The sequence below is a fragment of the Haemaphysalis longicornis genome, unplaced genomic scaffold, assembly GCF_048455015.1.
Source record: "Haemaphysalis longicornis isolate Haplotype H1 unplaced genomic scaffold, Haemaphysalis longicornis Haplotype H1 scaffold_12, whole genome shotgun sequence".
Classification (NCBI taxonomy): domain Eukaryota; kingdom Metazoa; phylum Arthropoda; class Arachnida; order Ixodida; family Ixodidae; genus Haemaphysalis; species Haemaphysalis longicornis.
Window position 1 is genome coordinate 76988320 of NW_027526225.1, and position 20025 is coordinate 77008344.

The 20025-nt window shown below is 50.1% G+C and overlaps 1 protein-coding gene across 5 annotated transcripts in view; it reads left to right on the forward strand.

The window, feature by feature from the left end:
* The window catches only part of Fne (ELAV like RNA binding protein found in neurons), a 223089-nt gene that overhangs the window by 120552 nt on the left and 82512 nt on the right, over nucleotides 1-20025 (forward strand). For 3 of the 5 annotated variants that reach the window (XM_077693484.1, XM_077693483.1, XM_077693486.1), the window contains exon 2: nucleotides 16909-17142. In XM_077693484.1, coding sequence (XP_077549610.1) covers nucleotides 16909-17142 — 234 coding nt within the window. Of the gene's footprint in view, nucleotides 1-13535; nucleotides 13687-16908; nucleotides 17143-20025 lie in introns of those variants that run through there. The other 2 variants (XM_077693482.1, XM_077693485.1) reach the window with 1 other exon arrangement.

A 20025-nucleotide genomic window follows, 5' to 3' on the forward strand; every position in this document is an offset into this window, starting at 1 on the left:
ACGACCAGCGCCGTATGGACACCGCGCAGTCAGTCGTTCACCGTTACAGCGCTCTACCGGTCGCCGAACTAATTTCCCTTGACGTCGCGTGCCCGCGCGATTACCCTTGAAAAATCTCGTCCGGCACGCGCGCAGTACGTTATCGTTGCCGGCCACGGTTCAACGATTTCGGCCAGCGGTCCTCGCTACCAGCTGCTTCGCTGTCGCGCAGATAGCCAGCCAACCAACCGCCCACGCGCCGGCGGCGACGACGCTACACTCTCGCAACGCTTCGTCTGTCGCGTGGTTTCGCGTGACCGCGTCGTCTGCTCGCGTCGGCGTGAAAACTGCGCCAGTTTGTTGCGCGCGTGCGCGACTGTTATAACAACCTAACATTTCCCTCCCTATTCTTTTTTTTTTTTTTTGCGTTTCATTCAGTCCTTCTTTCTCCAATACGAAGGGCTCAGCGCGTGCGTTTACTTTTCACTTTTGAATGGCTGTAAGGCGCGTGCCGTAAAGCCCATTTCTCGATTTTTTTTTTGTCGTCTGCTAAGCGCCGCGTTCGAGGGTTCATTGTCTTCTTCGGCGTGTCGTGTGCGCGAACAGGCAGCAGCTGCCCGGCAGTGCCGCGATTCTCACGCGTGCTCCGTACCGTTATTATTCCGTTATCCTTTTATCCCCTCCGTTGGTCCGCCCTTTCCCACAGACACCGCTGCGTCTGGTTCCCAACGGGTTTTCACAGCGCTTTGTCTTCCCGTTTTTGTAATCCTCGTCCTATCCAATTTGGCCGCGCTTTGCGCCGTAATATCTTTGCGTAGCGTTTTGCATGCACCGTGCCTTCGGTGTTTCCAACGCGAGGTTTGCCCTCAACTCCGCCTTTCCTTTTACTTTGCTATTTCCCCCCCGTTCGAATTCGCGTGGTGCTTGGACTGTTCGTGAAAACTCGCTCAGCCGACGCCGAGCTCCCTTCGATTGGACATGGTTCGCTAACCCCGAATCCCCTCCTCCCCCTTCCGCCGCTGCTGGAGGGAAGCCCGGCGCGTTGTTCTGTCGCGCTGTCTCGGCGAAGCCGAGCCAATCCAATCCAATTCCCGTTCCCTCCCTGCCTCTCGCTTTGCGTTGTTATACTTCCCCTTTGAGAATTCGACAAGCAGCGCCCGTGGCTCTAAAGAAAGGAAGGAATGGCCAGAAGGTTAGTCGGGCTCTCGCCAGACCACGGCTTCAAGCAAACGCCCGCAAAAGGGAGTTGAATTACGGTAAGCCGTAGTAAGCAGCGTCCGCCGGGAAGGCAGGGAAGCGGGGTGCGGGATCAGACGTGCCGGGGGGAGGGAGGGCTGACGTCACCGCAGCACCCGCAGCTATCTCGTTTACTCCGCGCGCGAAGAGCAAAGTCCCCCCCTTTTCCCCACCCGCGGCGTGTGCCGCGCCATATTGTACCGGTTCGGTGGGCTTTATAGAGGGAAAGCCCTCGGGGGAAATCCCGGTTCAGACCGGCGGTTTCCTGCTCGCGTCGTTCGTGCGCCATGCTGGACGCCCGGCAAACTCTGCGCCCGCTCGCTAGCTCGCGTGGCTTTGGTTGATAGAGCACGATTTATGGTTGCTGTATTTTTCGTTTCTCCTTTCACTTTTTTTTTCTCTCATTTTCTTTCTTTTTTTTTCCCCCTAGTGCACGGTGCGTTTGGAGCGTGTGGAGGTTGTGCGCCTGTCCCGGGGTTCGTTGTTGCCGCCGGGTTTTCTTGCTGTGCGATTTGTTCCCATGAAGAGAATGAGAACGTAGTGAAACTCGGCAGTTTCTTTTCCCCCACGGGCTCTTCGGGAGGTGCGTTCAAGTTGCGATCCGAAATGCCCGAGTGCTACATAGAGTGACGTCACGGTGCGCTTCACCTGATAGGGGGCGCTGAAATCGGCGCCTCTCGTATCGGTTTTGTGGGATGCTCGGGGTTCGACTGTGGTTAAATATGGCGTTTACGGCGGCGTTGAGAAAAAAGCGCGATCGATAAGTGCAATACAAATTGCATGAATGATAGAAATCGCAATAGGTAAGGGCTTCGCGGGAGAGCACAAACGATAGAACATTGCTGGCAGTTGGAACCTTAATTTGCTAGTTGGAACATTAGTAGTTGGAACATTAAGGTACTATGAGGCCCCTGTTATGGCCAGCTCTTCTGCTGTGAACTTCGGCAGGAATCTCGGTGCGCATTGCAAGCGAACAGATAGATTGGGTCTTGTGCATGCTTGCGCGATTGCGTGAATGATTTGATTGATTGTATGGTTTAGCTCGCCCACGCAACGCAGGCGATGAGACGCGCCGTAGTGGAGGGCTCCACATTCCTTTTGACCATCTATAAATCTTTAACGTGCGATGAAATCTCCTACACACGGGCGTTTTTGCTTCTCGCCTCCATGAGAAAAGCGGCCGCTGCGGCCGGGAATCGAACCCGTGTCCTCGTGCTCAGCAGCGCAACTCCTTAGCCACTGAGCTACCGCGGCGGGTACGCATGAACGGTTTGAAACACCGAGTTGATCTGGGGCGGTATTCTCGTAACTGTCGCTTTTGAAAACGTTTCTTTTGAGTCCCTTTCATCGTGACGTACTTCCGGTGAAGCACTGAGCATTGGCAGTAGGTTTGTTGCGCTTGCGTTACGTCACTCGCGGTTGTTTGCTTTTAGCCAATCAAGGCTCGCCAAAAGGGGCACTTTTGAAAGTGACGCAAAAGGGACAAAACTCGAGAATACCGCCCCTGGAGAGTTTTCTTTACCCTTCATGGTTTGTGACTCGCTTTGACGGCTGCGGTAATGGTCTCTCGTAGTTCTTTTTTTTTTTTTTTTTTTTGAGCACCCGGGTGGGGGGGGGGGGGGGGGGACGGAGCTGTTAAGGGGGCTCCAAGGTTGTGGGCAACACCGATATCTTCGCTTCACGAAAGGTGTTGTTTCGAAATTCCGTCATTGGACGGAAAACTTTTGGAATCTAGAAGCTATCGGTGGGCCGCGCTGCGTGCATTTATTTAGACTACCAAGCGTAGTATATTGTAAGCGTAGTGTTGTGACCCACCACTTTTGGTTGCGTCTCGGTTCTCATCGACGGCTCCTGTCCCGTCTCTTGCTGCCTTGTCTTTGCGTGGTTTTGCAAAGGGCTGGTTCAGCGCTCGAAGCACACGGGGGAAGGCCCTTGTTTAACGTGTTCGATTGCCCTATACATGATTCAGCTAAACCGGCGCCAGCCAGCGTCTCCGAGGCAACAGAATGACTGCCCACACGCACGCCCCGTCTACCGCGCGCTCGATTTTCTGTATCTGCACCGCAGAAACGGACGCGCCTTGAAGCGCGGTCAGGGCGTTGCAGGGACAACATATCAACACCGCTGGCCGGCCGATACCCATAGTAACAAGCCCTTGCCGTAGCCCTCCCCTAAGATCGCGAACGGTGCGCTGCTTGTCCGGGGGTGGCCAGACATTAGGATGTGTAGAGGTGGAGGAGGGAATCTAAAGGGGGGGGGGGGGGGAGGGTATCCTAACGGGACCGGTGGGGTGTGGGACAGCGGGCAGCGGTAACAAAGACAGAATAATGATGAGAGGGGGGGGCAAGAGAAGGGTCCCGGCGGGGCGGTGGTTGTTGGGGGGGCTCTGCGTATACATAGCGGCTTTCCGGCGGTGTACATACTCCGGCTGGCGAGGCGAAAGGGAAGGTAAGGGGACCGCCACCACTGCGCTCGGCAGCTGGCGTGAGACCGGTCTTCCCCGCGCTCTCCTGACCGTAAGCGGCCGCCCTTCTCCTTTTTCTTATTTTTTGAATCGCCCGCCGTGCCGCCTTCGCCTTTAACGATGTGCGGGGGGAAGCCTTTTCTGTCGGTCGGCTGTTGCGGGGCGTCTTTTGTTGCGGCGGCTTGCGCTGGGCGCGTGCTCGATATCGCGTGCCCTCCCCACTTCCCCCCCTCCGCCCCCTGCATCTCTCCTCCTGCACTCAGTCTATCCTTCAAACCATAGCCTCCCGTATAACAGGAGGCTATGTTCAAACTCTGGTGGAGTGTTATAACGTGAGGCTTCCCTGTCTCGCCGAATACGCCGGGGCTCGGCTTGCAAGGTGTCTGTGTATCATGCCGCGTCAAAACGTATAGTTGAGGGCAACAACCACATCGACGTGTTTTCGGAGCGAAGCCCTTTAGCGTCTAGGGTTGTAGGCGTCTGATGTCGTCGTAGTAACATGTAGTCACGGTACCTGAACACCGGGACACGGGACACTCGTCTTCCGACGCCTTGCGTTAGAACGCTTCGTGGTTCAAAGACACGAGACTTACAGCAGAGCTGTATACCTCTACTCTACAACGGCTTCATCCCGTAGGCAAAAACGCCAAGGTGCCAAGAATGCACTTCATATACACTGCAAGCTTCGCCCCTCCCCAGGTTTTACGTTAGTGGAGAAGGCCCGGGTTTTTTTTTTTTGTCTTTTTTGTCTTAACCAGTACGTAGTAGGCCTGGCTTTATTAGCTGTAAGAAGTAGCGAGCCAGAAGCAAGCTTTCCAGCGAAGCCCCTAATCGTTTAACGTTTGTTTTTTTCGCTGTTTTTGTAATTGTAGCTACCTACGGCTGCTGATGTAACCTGGAATGTGGTGGAATCCACCGACGGTGATTGAGTTTCTTTCTTTTTTTCTTTTTTTTCGTGGAGCGATACGAAATGGAGCCCGTGAAAGGGCAGTGTTCTCTTTCGGTGCTCGGGGATTAGAGTTTCGTTTCGTTCGGAGCTACTTCGGATCGGCGACGTCTGGTGGCTATCGTGTTAACGTAGCGGCGTGTCTATTTTTACGAACCAAGGCTCTTTGGATTGCACGCACGTGGGAGTTATCACGGTTTAGCCCACTTTTGTTTTTGATCATCTTCTCTTACGGTTTCTAAGAAGCGAAGTTCTATAGTAAAAAAAAATAGTGGGTGGTGGAGGGGCAGCTGATTTCTTGCAAGACTGCGTAGCGGCTGCATCGCATTTGTACAAATTTACAAGAAAAACCGCACAGAAAAAAAAAAATCAAAAGTGTGCAAGTCTAAGGTTGAACTGACATACAGTGGCAAATAATACTAAAAACAAGAAAAGAGACCAAGAGAAGAATTCAAGCAAAAAAAAAAAAAGGGGGGGGGGGGGCAAACACGTTTTAAATCCGCACCACGCCGCATTTTTGCCTCAGTGGTCTATTTAATGCATTTGCATTAGTACAGCAAGGGAAACCAGCATGGTAGTAGGGTGCTGATTCACTAGAGCGCCACTGCAACTTCATCCTCGAGAAAGCCCGAAGACGTAAAACACTAAAGGCAGTGTTATAAGCAACTTTGGTTGCGGTGACACCGCATTGCTGGCCAGCTGACAGTGTATGCTACCGTTACGTATGAATCTTTTCATCCGTTAATGTGTATTAAAGGAGCCATGAACACAAAATACAAGTTGGGTTTATTAGAAAGACTGCTTAGTCTCGATAACAACGATACCAATATCATCGCAATCTTCGAACAAAATCAAATAACGGAGATGTTAACGAAAACGTGTGAAGCAGTCGGGACCCTCTAGCCAATTTCCCGCAACTTGTGTATGACGTCACGTAACCGTGTTTGTGCGATTGGCGGCCGCCTAACTGACCTGTCGCGACAACACATGACTGGACGTCTGTAATGGGGCCTGTAGTTCCATTTGACCGCATCACGTGAATGCTAACGTGCAGTTAACGCACTGAAAATTGTTTTATTGTCGGCCCGTATGACGTCATTCTTGCTCATAACACGTCACTGTGGCGCAAAATTTGAAGGCTTTTAAATACTTCTTGCTTTGTTTTCGTTAAAAGAACATCTTTTGTGGCTGTAATGGAGCTGAGTGAGATACTGAATCCTAGTTCTTTCAAATTAAACGAAGTTGTATTTTCTCTTCAGGGCTCCTTTAAGATCAGGACATGTTGTGGGCTCTGTTGCGCATGCGTAGTTACGTTCTCCTGTCGAGTGCGTAATTATAGGACCGCTAGCACAGCCCACACGGTAAACTGCAGCTTCCACGAGGAAGTTAAAAAGGTCTACACTTCGCTGCTAAATGTAGGCAGCGCCTATAAACATACGGCGCGTGCCATTCCCATTTGATTACGGTGTTGCGAGACACCGGAGCCACTCCAAAACCACGGTGACAACTTTTCGCAACACTGGTGTACATTGTGTGGAAGGTTTTTTCGCTACCGTGTTTTTGAGGAAAATGTCAGTGAAAACAATGTCGGTTTTGTTTTGACTGTAGGTGATATATTAGAGCCAGGCGGGCAATGCATTCAGAGAATATATATTCATGACTCAACTAATTAAGAAATATCACTACTTCATATTTCAGTTACTGGCCTCCGAAAGTACAGGATGGCACCAGTCTGGCGATAAATGATGATAGCCCGATGTACACCCTCTAAGGCGGTCCCGTGGTTCGCCTTCGCCACATCGCACTCGTCTGACCAATTCACGCAGCAAAAAATAAAATTTTTGGGAATGATGACGTCGAGCGTACGATTTGACTCGAAAGTTCGGTCTGCGCTGTGGCGTCACGCAAAGTAAGCATGACATACTGCACTATATACAGTTTCACAGCGCAGCTCACACTCTTCAGTCAAAAGGCATTCGCCTAATTTGCTTGGTTGGTGACATATATCGGTCACTGGAGCGCGTTGCGGAAAAGCTCAACCACGGGATTGCCTCAGAGTGTAGACATGCTTAATCTAGCTTGTGGCAGTGAATTCTCCCTCAGATGCGTTTGCGTTCAAGCTGATATTTCGCTGATATATGAGTTAACATCAGTGTACTTTGTATATAACATTGGGGGCGCTTTTATTGCGAATTTGATATTTCTATTAGGTTGATTGATTGTAGGGTTTAACGCGCAGACGAAATGCAGGCGATGAGGCGCGCCGTAGTGGAGGGCTCCGGGTTAATTTTGACCACCTGGGGATCTTTAACGTGCGCCGAAATCTCGTACACACGGGCGTTTTTGCTTTTCACCGCCACCAGAAAAGAGGCCGCCGCGGCCGGGAATCGAGCCCGCGACCTCGTGCTTAGCAGCGCAACGCCTTAGCCACTGAGCCACCGCGGCGGATATTTCTATTATGTGACCAACCCTATTTACGGCCTAAACATTGTGGCCACCCCTATTAATTATTATAAATAGATCAAGCTTTGGAAATGATGAAAAGGTGGGCACATTTTTGTTAATTTAGTGGCGGCTGCAGAGCTGCATATATCGTCCACCAGGCTGCATTATAAATAAGCTCGAGTAACGACATTCATACCTGTATTAAGACACAATGTCCGCCCACAATATTCTTTGTCGTAGCGGTATGCGGTTATAAAATAACGGTTTTAATCCGCCCTCTCGAATCGTCGTACACTCTGCGTTCCTATCCAGCGCGTAATTTTATTCTCGCCTTAGCAACGCCGGAGTTGCTATGTTCGAGTTCAAGGTTGGCCTCGACGTACAGCCGCTGAACGTAGGCGATTAGGTGCGCCGCTGAAGCGGGCTACGAAGTAATTTAGACCGTTCTGGGTATCCTTAACGATCCCCGAAATCTCGACTCGTTGGAGTTTTAAAATACTTCGCACAATGTTACGCTGCTCTACGTTTGATGTAATTTTTAAAATTATTTCCTAAACCTAGGACATTTGTATAATGTCTTGATTCAAGTTTTCGAAATATCATTTACACTACGTGGAAAAAAAAAGTGGTTCTTTTAATCGCGTCTCGCACTTTCAAAAACTCGTCGCGGTTTATCTCTTCCTTACGAAACCCAATAATAACAGTTGTGGAGCTGGACGACCAGCTTTTTCCCGTGGTGGTTCTGCTTAGGACTAACCATAAAAGTAGTCGTCCGGCTTGTCGTCTTCCTCGCCAAGCTTAAAGCAAAAATAGAGAAAACTACACCCCGCGTCTGCTTTCTTCACTAAAAGGCCGTTGAAAGACTCTGCCTCCACTGCCACGTACCCGTCTCTGCTTCTTCCACCTCTCACCTCACCGCTTTCTCCCTCCTCTTTATGTCCTTCCGTGATGAATGCAACAGAGGTTTGATCAAGCCAATTCAAATTTCGCGCGTTCGCCCTTCTCGTGCCCCATCCGCTGGCACCTTTTGTTTCTGTTGTGTAGGATGCTGCTTCAGCCGGCATCTTTTGTTTTACCGTTTGCTTTTATCTCTCCTCTGTTTGATACCGTTTTTTCCTAACTGTCGTCAGGATCAATCCAACCTGTATGCTTAATTAGGCCGTACGCCGCTGTGGCTTCGTGTCTAAGGCGTTGTGCTGCTGAGCCCAAGGACGCGGGTTCGATTTTCGGCCCCGGCACCCGCTTCTCTGATGGCGATAAACGAAAACGGCAGTATTTTCGAGGTTACGACGCACGTTAAAGATCCCCTGGTGATCAAAATTAATCCGGAGCCCTCCACTACGGCCCGCTTCATCGCTCGAGTAGCGTCGGCGCGTTGAACCTCATAATCAATCAATCATGTTAGTACTCACGGTTATGTACTTACATTTTGGCTGAAATATGACTGACCCGCCGCGGTGGCTCAGTGGCTAAGGCGTTGCGCTGCTGAGCACAAGGTCGCGGTCTCGATTCCCGGCCGCGGCGGCCGCTTTTCTGATGGAGGCGAAAAGCAAAAACGCCCGTGTGTACGAGATTTCGGCGCACGTTAAAGATCCCCAGGTGGTCAAAATTGATCCGGAGCCCTCCACTACGGCGCGCCTCATCGCCTGCGTTGCGTCGGCGCGTTAAACCCTACAATCAATCAATCAATCAATGAAATATGACTGAGCATTTCTCTGCGCTGAGCAATGTGGCCATGTATAAGCCTTAGCGGCAGATTGAGTAGTTTTTAGCGCGTTGCTATATATACTTCGTTTTCAAGCATTCTTTCGCCTGTATTTTGGCGGGGTGTTCGAATCGAGTGACAGACCGACACTCAACAAATTTTACGTTAGGCAGCCCAGAAAGAGCGTAGTCTTCAAAAAGAAGAGAAAAAAAAAAAGCCGGCTCGATCCTGTTCTCTAGGAGCATCATCCTGCTAACGGTTTCGCTTCGTGCCTGCGGTGCCGTTGGCGAGCCCCGGGTTCTCGGTGCTCTTCATCGAGCCGCAAAAACTGCTTCGTCTCCTTCGCTCGGTCGGTTTCTTCGTGGTCGGTTTGGCGCGCGCGTCGAGGGCTATTTTCGGGCAGCGGGCTTCTTCGGCCAACGACGAAGCCCCGGCCTGACTGACTGACGACGTCGGCCCACCCTCCGAGAGAAAATCAATGCAGTAAAAGAACGACGAAAGAAGAGAAAAAAAGAGAAAAACAGCGACGAACGAAAGAAAAAAACGAGAAATATCTTAAACCGTGAGTCGTTGAGGAAGTTTCGGTCGATCGCGAAGCATTTTTTTCTGTCGCTAGGCGTTCCTTTCTTTTGTTTATGTTTTTGGTGAGTACGCCTCCGGCGGTGTTAGAAAAGGTATCGCCGGGACTATTTCATTTTGCTTTGCGAATGCTGTCTTTCTGTTTCTTGTCTATACCCACTTGAAACGCAGCGCTTGGGAGGTTTTATTATTTTTTTTTGTCTTTGAATGGTTTTGCGTTAAACTCGACGGTTTCGCGTAGTCCAGCCGTTGACGATGATGTCTTACCCCTTTGTGTTTTCTCCCTTTTGTTGGGGGAGTTATTTCTTTTTAACGTTTGTCATTGATTTTTCGCGTCTATACTCAACGGTTTCGCGCGTACTTCAGTCTTCGACCATGATTTTATCGCTGCTGTTTTGTTACGGCTTGTCCGGCCTTTCGAAAGATAGCAGGCGGAGAATGTTCAGCTTGTCGACTGGCAGGCAGGCTTTGTTATTTGAAGTATGGCGCGCCTTTTCCGTTTGTGTATTTCTGCGTCTGTCGAGCGCCATTAGTTCTTTGGTTCGTCTTCTTGAGCGGTAACATTGTTTAGTTTGTCTTTTACTATCCTTGTTACTATTGCGGGAAAAAATAGTTCCGCCTGACCGACTTTTTCCCTGCTGGAACCTGGCTGAACTCTCGCGGGGATTGCGTGGACCCTTCCGGCGTTGGAGCGTGTAAACCCTTAATTCCGGCGTTGCGCGTAGCTGGGAACGTGAATGCGCTGCTTGTTTTCGATTCGTGCGTGTTTTTTTAAGCAAATTTGTTTATTGTCCAACCCTGGATTATTGCGTCGCGCTTGAAGTAACTTTCATTTTTCATACGGATGAAGGGAGGGGGGAGGGGCATACAAAGTATTATAAGGTTTCACTCGACCACGCTTGGTGGTAGAACTTCGACACCACTGACACGTGAAGGAAGATTTCGCACAAAAAAGGAAAAAAGTTGTTGCCAGGTGATCTTTTTTCTAATTTCAGTTAGAGCCGGATTCAAGGTCCAATCATTTCATCCGAGCTCGCGTTTTTTATTTGGCCCTGCGTTGCAGCTTTTCGTATAATGCCCGCTTCTTTAAATGGGAAGCCGAAAAATCAATGCTTCGCAAGCGCTTACTGCGCGCACGAAAGGCGACAAGCGTTACAGTTTACGTGCGAGGAATAAAGTGACACTGTTGATATTAACAGGCTTGAAGCCAAAGCCCCACTGGGGCGAGGTGCTCAGAGTTCAGTCGGAAATGGGGTCATGGATTGAGCAGTCTTCTATCCCACCAGTTTGGCCTTTGACATCTGCCTGGCACGTAATGCAGCAATGGCCAAAGTCGCTCACAATTTCCGGAGGTGCTTGTGCTATTGGCGGTCGTAGCAAACGCTAATCAAAACACACTGGTCTGGAATAGATTTACCTGCAAGTGAGGCATTCCGCAAAAGAAACGCTAGGTTGCCACGGATTCGGGGCCACGTTCGAAGTGTTCCGGAGAGTGTGGTTTGAAACTGCACCAGTGTTGCCCCGTCCTGCCACACTGGTGGAGCCGTCTGCTTTTCGGCGCAGCAACAACCCCCGTCTGCTGTTAGGCCATTCTCGTCTGCTTGTTTATCTTATAGCCCTCCCGGGCTGGCTCGCTCTGTGACGTCTCCGGGAGTGCGCCTTTTGCAAGCGGCCTATTCCCAGTTTTGCTCCGCCGAATGCTCTATCGGTTCGTTTTTTTATTTCTTGAGGCGCGTTTCTTCGGTCAGTGCAAGATAGATACTCGATGAGGGAGGGAGGGGGAGTGAAATGCGGAAGTGTTTGGTGCCGCTCGAGCTAGCTTGGGTCGTCTAAGCTGCTCGAAAGAGCTTACCCGGCCGGCAACATTTTTGGCAAGCAATATTTTTGGCATATATATATATATATATATATATATATATATATATATATATATAGAGAGAGAGAGAGAGAGAGAGAGAGAGAGAAAGATAAAACTCTCAAATCGCGCAGAAATAGTATAAGTAAAGAGTCGGATACACAGCAAGAACAATCACAAACAAGGTTTACTTACGTAGCGGCAATGGGACTTACCTCATCAGAGTAAAGTTATTTTGTAACTTTACTCTGTGAAGGCAAGTCCCGTTGCCGCTACGTAAGTAAACCTTGTTTGTGATTGTTCTTGCTGTGTATCCGACTCTATATACAATATATATATATATATATGAGACAGGGAGAGGGAAGGAGGGAGGGAGGGAGGGAGGGGGGGGGGGGGGGGGGGGAGTCGGGGTGGGCCTAAGAGCCGGGACTGGAAGTAGTCGACGCGGGGAAGTGGGAAAAAAGTAGTTCTTTCTGGTATGCATTGCGAAAACGTTTCAATGTTGTCCTTCGGAAGACACGCCTCCACTAAATGTTTCGTTTTTCCGTTTTAGTACGGGAGTTCTTGCGCTCTCTTTTTCTTTTCTTCTTTTTTTAAAACTGAGTTCTATTCTTCTGGCACGCGATGTTATTTCAGTACCTGAGATTAGGTTTAGTACAAACTCAGTTCTTTTTTTTTTTTCTTCGTTATGGCCTCGGTGAACTTTCGTTATTTTTTAAGAAAGTTTGCGCACGCGGTAAGACGACGCCGCGCGGAAATTTTAAAACTGTTGTTGTCTCTTCTTCTTCCACGCGTACGGCCTTATTCTGGGGGTAATCAGAAACCACGCTTCCCACGCAAAGTTGAACCTTAATATAGTGAGTCCCCCCCCCCCCTCCGCCCGCTGCTGATTACTTCGGGGCGCCCTCGGCGAAGCTCTTTCGAGCTTGTTGACTTTAGGTTTGGCCCACTCGCGGAAGAAATGCTCGGATGACCCAGTTTCGAATTTCATATTCCGCTTCCTCCAGCTTCTGGTTACCTTGGTATTTTCTTCTGACGTATCCTGTTTGGAAAAGTCTGGGAAAGTTTCATGTGTACGTAGTTACAAGGGAGGTACATTAATGGAGACGTGGGAGAAGTTTTAAATTGTTATCCAGTTTTTAGGAGTCTTTCAGGAACGAGTTTGTTTGCTAAATAACACGCGCGCTTGCGTCGATGCGAGCCTGAAAGGTGGTGTTGGAGCGCCGGAATTAAGCTGGCCTTTGCTCTGGGGTATTCCTTTTTTGCTGATGGGCGTCGAGGGAGCCGTATAAATTTTAAGAGCCGGGGGGTCGTTCTGCGCGCGCTGTATTGCGGCGTGTTCAGTGTGTCGTGAGGTGACGTGATCATAAGTGCGGGGCAAAAAAGAAAAAAAAGAAAAGTTGTACAGGCGATGTGCCGCTTTGTTTTGTTTGGGGTCAATGAATGCACGTGAACTATACCAGTCTACTTTATTGCACACGATTAACGTCCCAATCGTGGAAGTTTGGTCGATAAGAGCCTTAAAATGTGCCAAGCTTAATTTGTTGTTTATTTGGAAAGAATTAAAAAAAACCTATTTTATTTGATAACGTGTGATTAGTGCATTCATAAGCATTAGAACGCGCACACCACTGGAGGGAACTACGACTACCGTAATCTTTATCGTTATTACAGGCTCGCTACAGAGGTTGTGGTCTAGGATGGTCGCCGGTTAAGTGCTATCCTATTGAAGCATATGCTTGGTTTCAGTCATTCTGTTGTGAACTGAAGCTATACCGTTACCTGTGAATCGTCGAACATGCACGTTACGTTAATGTGCAACCGTGCAGTATGTTTATTTTTTTTTTCTTTTGTAATCTACGCTGTCCGAACTCCAAATCGAACAAACCTCACACAAATGCACAGAGTACGTACAAGTGAGACATAGTCAGTTCGGTTACAAAACGCAAAAGCTGTGGCTAGAAACTTGTTGCCCGAACATGGCCTAACGGACGAGGACGTTCGCAAAGATTCGCAGAAGATGCGAATAGCAGACGCGTCTTCGCGTGATCGTCTGCTAGGCGCTTGCTGTGCAGACGATCGGCTCGACGGTTCTAAGATGTTCGAGCGGTTTCTGCCTATCCATCGCCGACTGTCGTTAAAAAAAATTGAGCTCACCGACGAACGAACTCTAGGGAGGTTAGAATCAAGCAAAAGCAAGTTTTACACGCGATGAAAGGACGAAAAAACAATAATTTTAACCGGCCAAATGTACCGCGTCTGGGAGTCGAAACTGCGGCTACAAACCTGCTGCCTGAATGTGGCTTGCCGGCCGCGGACTCTCGCAGACGATGCGAACCGCGGGTGCGCTGGATTTTCTGCTAGGCGGTTTGGTTTGATACGCCCGCAAGACGGCTTTGGGATGTCCGAGCATGCTTTGCGTATTCATCGGCGAAGAAGACGCCGTCCCCGGTTACTTTTAACGCCCGAGGGGTCAAGTGAGTACTCGATAAAGCACAGTTAGACAGTATTTTAATCGATTCTTTGACGTTGTCTTGTCGTGACGGTACAGAACTTTAGGCCGCGTTTGGGGCTGTGTTTGTGTGGGAGAAAACACCACCAGCACCACAAACAACAGCAACAAAACGTGCTTTGGGGGGGTTTGGCGCAGCTAGAGGCAGTCTAACGAAATGTAAAAGCTGAAATCTCTTTGCGAGTGCGCTGACCGTACCTGAACGCGGCTACTGCGTAGTTAACCGTCGGCACATTTTCAGAGCTGTGCTGAACACAGGACGCTCATATATCACAAATACAGCTTGATGGCTGCGTACATGTGCCATTCTTGGGCCCTTGTGCGGCGAGTCGGGAGGCCTGGCCGATCTCAAAAATTTGGTATACCTTCGCCTATACAGACCGGAATGCAGTGACGGATTACGACTTTTTCGGGTCTTACGCGCTGGGTGTGACTACGACGAAAGTGGACGACAAGAGGACGAGACAATGCGCCAACTTGCAACTGTTTAGTAATGCAAAAATGCAAGGGGACAAGCAGCGCTTTATATCCAGCAACGTTGATTTTGTGATTGCCTGGCACCCCCCCCCTTTTCCCCCTTACTCGGTAAGAACAAAAAACACGAAGGACCTACGCCAACCGCAAACACTACACGTGGCTAAGGGCTGAAGACATACGGGCCTGTCCTCTTGAATACTTACGTAGTATAGTAGCACCCATTGCAGTTCCAGATGAAGAAGCGTCAACTAGTCCGTTTGTTGTCCTTGGAAGCGCTTTAAATTCTAAAACCCTCGATTCTCCTATTCCACGACGTAGCTAACAGACACTTGTGAGTGCGGTGATTCCTTTGGTGCCGCCAGTGGTATCAGCGTGAACGCACACACGCCGTAAGCAGCGTCTCTCTCTTCCCGATATAGAAACCACGTTGGGCTCGCGTCCGCGGCCGTCAAACGCAGAGGGCGTCGCCGCTGCGGCGGCCGATGACGACGGCTCTGCTTCCTACGTGTAGCCGGAGAAAGACCTTGGCTGCTTCTACCCTTCGCCCTCGCGTGTTGCGTGGACTTCCATCTTTCCCCACTGCATTCCCTATATCCCTTTCACGGAGTGACCTTTTCCCTCTTCTCGTTTTTTCTCTCGATGTTTTACCCGAGTTTCTTAGGCGTTGCTCCCCCTCTGTACTAGCCGCCCTTCACTCCCGCAGTCGCGTTTTGCGTCGACTCCCCTCTTCCCCCACTTCTTTCCCTATATCGGGGACTTTTTTCCCCCGTGCTTCCTTTTTCTCCTCCCTTTGCTTTTTCCCGCGTGTTTTTTTTTTCTTTGTTTCCCTTCTTCGGGGGAAATGAGGATCGTAGGAGCAGCGGCGCGATCGGCAATGGCGCTCGCGTCCAGCGTCCCGGTAAATGAAACCGGCGACGGCTTCCCCCACTCCGGGAGCTCGCGATGAAGGGCACGGTGCTCGCTTGCTTGCCTGTGGCCGCTTCGCGATGCTCTCGGCTGGCGGCGGCGCTATCTCGTCGCGTACTGGTGCGTGGATTACTTTGACGTTTCGCTGTTTTGTTTTACCACTAGAGAAGCCTCCTTTATCAGCCCAATTGCTCTGACGCGCGCGAGGGGGGAGTACGGGAGGAGGGGAATAATACCTTGTGGCCGACCTTTTACGCTGCCAGGGTTGTTCCACTTCAGCTTCCTATTTCGGGAACCAAACGCGAAGGCGGGAATTGTTTTCCTACCCTGGGTCGTATATAGGGTACGATTCGTTTTCTGATAATGACGTTTTGGTGTCCCGTATTGATTCGCTGGGGGATTCGTTTCCGTGTATGGAATCAATAAGGGTTCTTTGTTTTTGTTTTTACATCGCGTGTAATGTTTACTTCGCATTACGTGCGAGCAAATAACAGCAGCAGTACTGTATAACCCTTCACGGCGCTATAGTTTGCCCCTTATCCATAACTTCTAAAGGCCCATTGGACTGACTGCCCAGCGCTCTATCCCGCTGTAACCGAAAAATGATGTTAAAGTCGTTCGGAAGAGACACGCTGTTAACTCGGTTGGGTGGAATAGCACGTTGATGCACGCACTCAACAGTACGGCAGCGAATGGACGAGCTGAGTGGAATCACTGTAAAATTGCGACATGAAGCTTCTGAGAGCAGCTGTCCGAAATATTCTTAGAAACGAGCATCAGTTCGTGGAAATCTGCCACGCTTTGCTTTGTGTAATTCTTAAGTGAACATTGTTTTCGTACGCACTTTAGGTGTACACCCTAAAATTTTCACGCATAGCAAGCGTGAGTGTTGATGATTTTTTGCACGTTTATTGCAAGCCTGATGTGCTTTCACGCTGAAAAATCGTGCTTCCAAAGCATGACTAGAGGGAGGCGTAATGCTCGCGAAGCGTGAGTACAGGATATTTTTTGCACGCCTATTTTAGGCCTGGTGAAGTATCACGCTAAGCACTCACGCTTGCCATCCGTGACTGGGGACCTTCTTAACTCTTATCGAAAGTGAAAAAGCGGATTGTCCTTACAAGGTGCCTACTATCTCTTTCGGAGGGGTAATTGAGAATGCTTTTTGACTGCTGCCCTAGCGCTTGAGCTTCCGCTGTCCTAGGATGAACGAAAGAAAGCATGTCCCGCAAGATGTTGGTCGCTGTGTCAACGTTCTGTTTTGTCATTACCGTTAACCTGTTACTTTTGCGTTCTCCCAACCATGAAGTTTCATACTAATATATACTAGAGGGAAATCTGGCGGCACTGTCTAGGGGAGCTGCGCTTCGGCGAGCGTTCCGTCATGTACCGGGCAGGCACGTTCCACTTGTCCTTGGCATGGCTCATGAACAGGCTGAAAAGTTGGCTCCGGCTGCAAAAAAGCAACAATATTACCGTGGAATGTTCATGAAATTTGTTTTGTTATAAAATTGAACCTCCAAAAAGATTAATTTGTCAGTGATTATGCAGGCGCTTCATGCACGATGGACAAAAAAATCTTACCCTTTTTTGTTGATTTTTGGCTTCGAGACAGAAAAGAAGCCACATGGCTAGTTAAGCCAAGTAGGCGAGGAACGTCGCTAGCGGCAAGGGCGCCGCCCACGGCGGCCAGCAACTGCCGCGACAGATTTCCCTCTAGTATATATTAGTATGAAACTCTATGCTCCCAACCAAACACTCGTGCTAACAATAACCTTGCATTCCTCTCCTTCTCTTCCCGCAGCTTCCCAAATGAATGGCATGGACACCGGTCCGTCGGTGCAGGCGTCCCAGCAGAACGGGACGCTGCACGGCTCGGCGGCGGCGCAGCAGCAGCAGCAGAGCTCGGCCGAGGACTCCAAGACCAACCTGATCGTCAACTACCTGCCGCAGACCATGACCCAGGAGGAGATCCGCTCGCTCTTCTCCAGCATTGGCGAGGTCGAGTCCTGCAAGCTCATCCGCGACAAGGTCACCGGTACGCCGCCCTCTCTTTGACGTCCCGGCCTTTCCACGCATGCTGTGGGCTGTAGAGGCATACATATATATATATGGGAATTGGCGCAGTCGACGGCACTATGACATTCGGATAAGCTTGTTCGGGTACGATTCGTGTTTAGTCACCATTTTCATCCTGTCGCCATGCTTAACGTAACGGTCATCTGCACGCTTTCGCCAGCTGGAACTGTTCGTGTACTTTAGTTCCTTTGAGGTTATGGGAGCCACACGATAAAGCTTACCGCGGCGGCCGCTTTTCTGATGGAGGCGAAAAGCAAAAACGCCCGTGTGTACGAGATTTCGGCGCACGATAAAGATCCCCAGGTGGTCAAAATTAATCCGGAGCCCTCCACTACGGCGCGCCTCATCGCCTGCGTTGCGTCGGCGCGTTAAACCCAACAATCAATCAATCAATAAAGCTTGATTGCGGCCGAATACTTTTCGTCACTATTTTAGGCGGACGGGAAGAACCAGGCCCAGGACGCTCCTTTAAGGGATCGCAAAGCTTATTTCCGCGCTGTGAATGCTGGTTTGAACACGTACCTGATTGTCGCCAGAAAGTATACCAGTAGAGCTGCGCGCGCTTTCAGAGAATTGCCCGAAATTTAACAAAAAATCGAGAAGGAATGCAATGAAAAGCAGCGCCGCATAGCTTCTGCGCTTTCGCGGAGCGCCAAGCGCTCGAGGTGCGGCCTGCTGCCTAAACAGGTGTTAGAGTTGTAATGGTGAGGTAATACCCTCGCTTTTTCTTCGGCTCAGAAGCGAAGAGTGGGCATGAGGGGGAGCGAGCTGGCGCTCGTTGCATTCCGGGAAGAATGTGGTGGTGATACACACTGAGCGCCGAACGGTCTATTCACCTGGAAGCAGTTATGATGCGAGGCGACTTGGCGGAACTTATTTTCCTAGCGTCTTTCAGATATCAACGGTGAATTTAGGCGCGTGCGCGTAGCACTACCAGTATATGCGAATATGTCGTTGCTGTTGAACGTTGTTCCAGTGAAAAGTGTGCTTATGGCGTTCAACTAGTTCCCTCTGGTTAAACAAGAACCAATCAGCAGCCGCATTTCAGGTTGTCGCCGGGCGTGCGTAGATTTTTTGAACTATAGCACCCACTTTATCCGCACACTTTTACACGCACACGCCCAGCTTAGGTCATGGTTTTAGAGGTAAAATTGGACAAACATGCGAAAGAGGACAGGACAGGCGCGGACGGGATAGCACCTGTTCTGTCCTCTTTCATGTGTTCGTCCATTTTTAGCGCTAAAACCACGTCGCAAAGTTCGCGCCAACTCGCCCAGCAGCAAGTCCTTCTTAAGCCCAGTTTATGCACACGTAATGCATAGCTAACACCGAATGATTGGCTATAGTCATCCCGATGAGATGATAAAATGACGGAGCGAACCTCGTGGTTCGCTCCGTAAAAAGAGGGAACATTTTGCTCATTCCTCGCGTCTCGTCGTTTCCCCAATTTAAGCTCTCGTCCTGAGCCGCAATCAGCGTCTGAACGACTCGTCAAAGCTCCAATCGTGAATTGGTTCTTTTTTTTTTCTTTTTTTTTTTTTTTTGCTGCTGCGCCCAGAAGCTGCAGTACTAAACCGCCTTAGCCTTTAGCAACGCGGCCCCGAGTCCCGCCCGACCCAGCGGCGCAGTCGACGTCTCTATCCAGCCATGCGGCAAGTTACTGCCGGCATATTCCCCAAGAACGCGTTCTATCACCACTGCTTTTCTTTTTATTCCCGTTCGCTCTACGTTGCCGTGGGCGCGTATTACCAGGGCCGCCCGGTCTCTCAGCCTCTGAGGAGCGAAGACCTCATCCCGGCACAGCGCGGAAATTGGAAATGCGAGTCCTCGTTTTGCGGGCGCGGTGCCGGCAGAACAGCTGCTGCCCCCTGCCGGCTTCTTCCAGCCCGTTAGAGCTCTTCTCCATAAGTACGCCCAAGCTAGTGGGAGATCAAGGGAGGAGTGGCAAAGAAAAAAAAAAACACGGTAGGATTCCCGGAAAACTTCGATGACGAGGACGGTTATCAAAAAAGGAGGGAAAAGAGGTAACGGGTTGTTGTTAGGGGAGACTGCGAGAATAGGGGTAATGCGTTTCGGAGTCGCGTTTCCTCGCTGTTCGGCGTTCCGGGTTTTCGGGAGGCGTCATGCAGCGTTGGCCTGAGGGGGCCAAATTTAGGGTTATAGTCGACCGTTCTTTATGGTTATTTCGCCGCCGGCGTTACTGGAAAGCAGAAGCAACGACGGTGGTTGTTCCTCGTGTTGGTAGCTCGGCTGGTATGGTATCTGTTAGTATGGTATACCTGGTATGCACATTGCACGAGCTGTTAGTTCCTCTGCTCTGCGCCTGCCCTGAGGTCTTTGTGTGGAGAAGGAACCGACGCTGGCTTTATTTTGCACCATTTTTTGTTTCGTACTTCAAAGCTCTTTTTTTAGAACACGGGAAAGAGCGCGAACTGGTTTAGAAATCGACTTTCTGCAGCAACTCTGTGATGTGTTCGTCGTTGGTGAACGTAGATCATCCCGAAACGAGCATGCGCGTTGGTTCTGCGCAGGTATGTTAGGACTACTCGGACGGTACTAGAGACCACATGCTCCGGTGGTTGCGCCAACCATGATTGAAGTTGGCTAAACGTGGCTATCTTTCGACTTGTTTCTAGCAAAAGAAGGAGGAGTAGCCGCAGCATAGATCATCCATGGCGTAAAAAAGTATGCGTTAGTTGTTACTCCATCGTAGTCACGTCACATCGTGTTATTGCCTTGTTATGCCCACCTTCTACCTTCACGGCGCACCCTGAGTGGTGTGAACCCAGAACTAAACTTGCCAGAAAAAAAAAAAGCGTCGCAACGTTAAAACGAGGGAGAC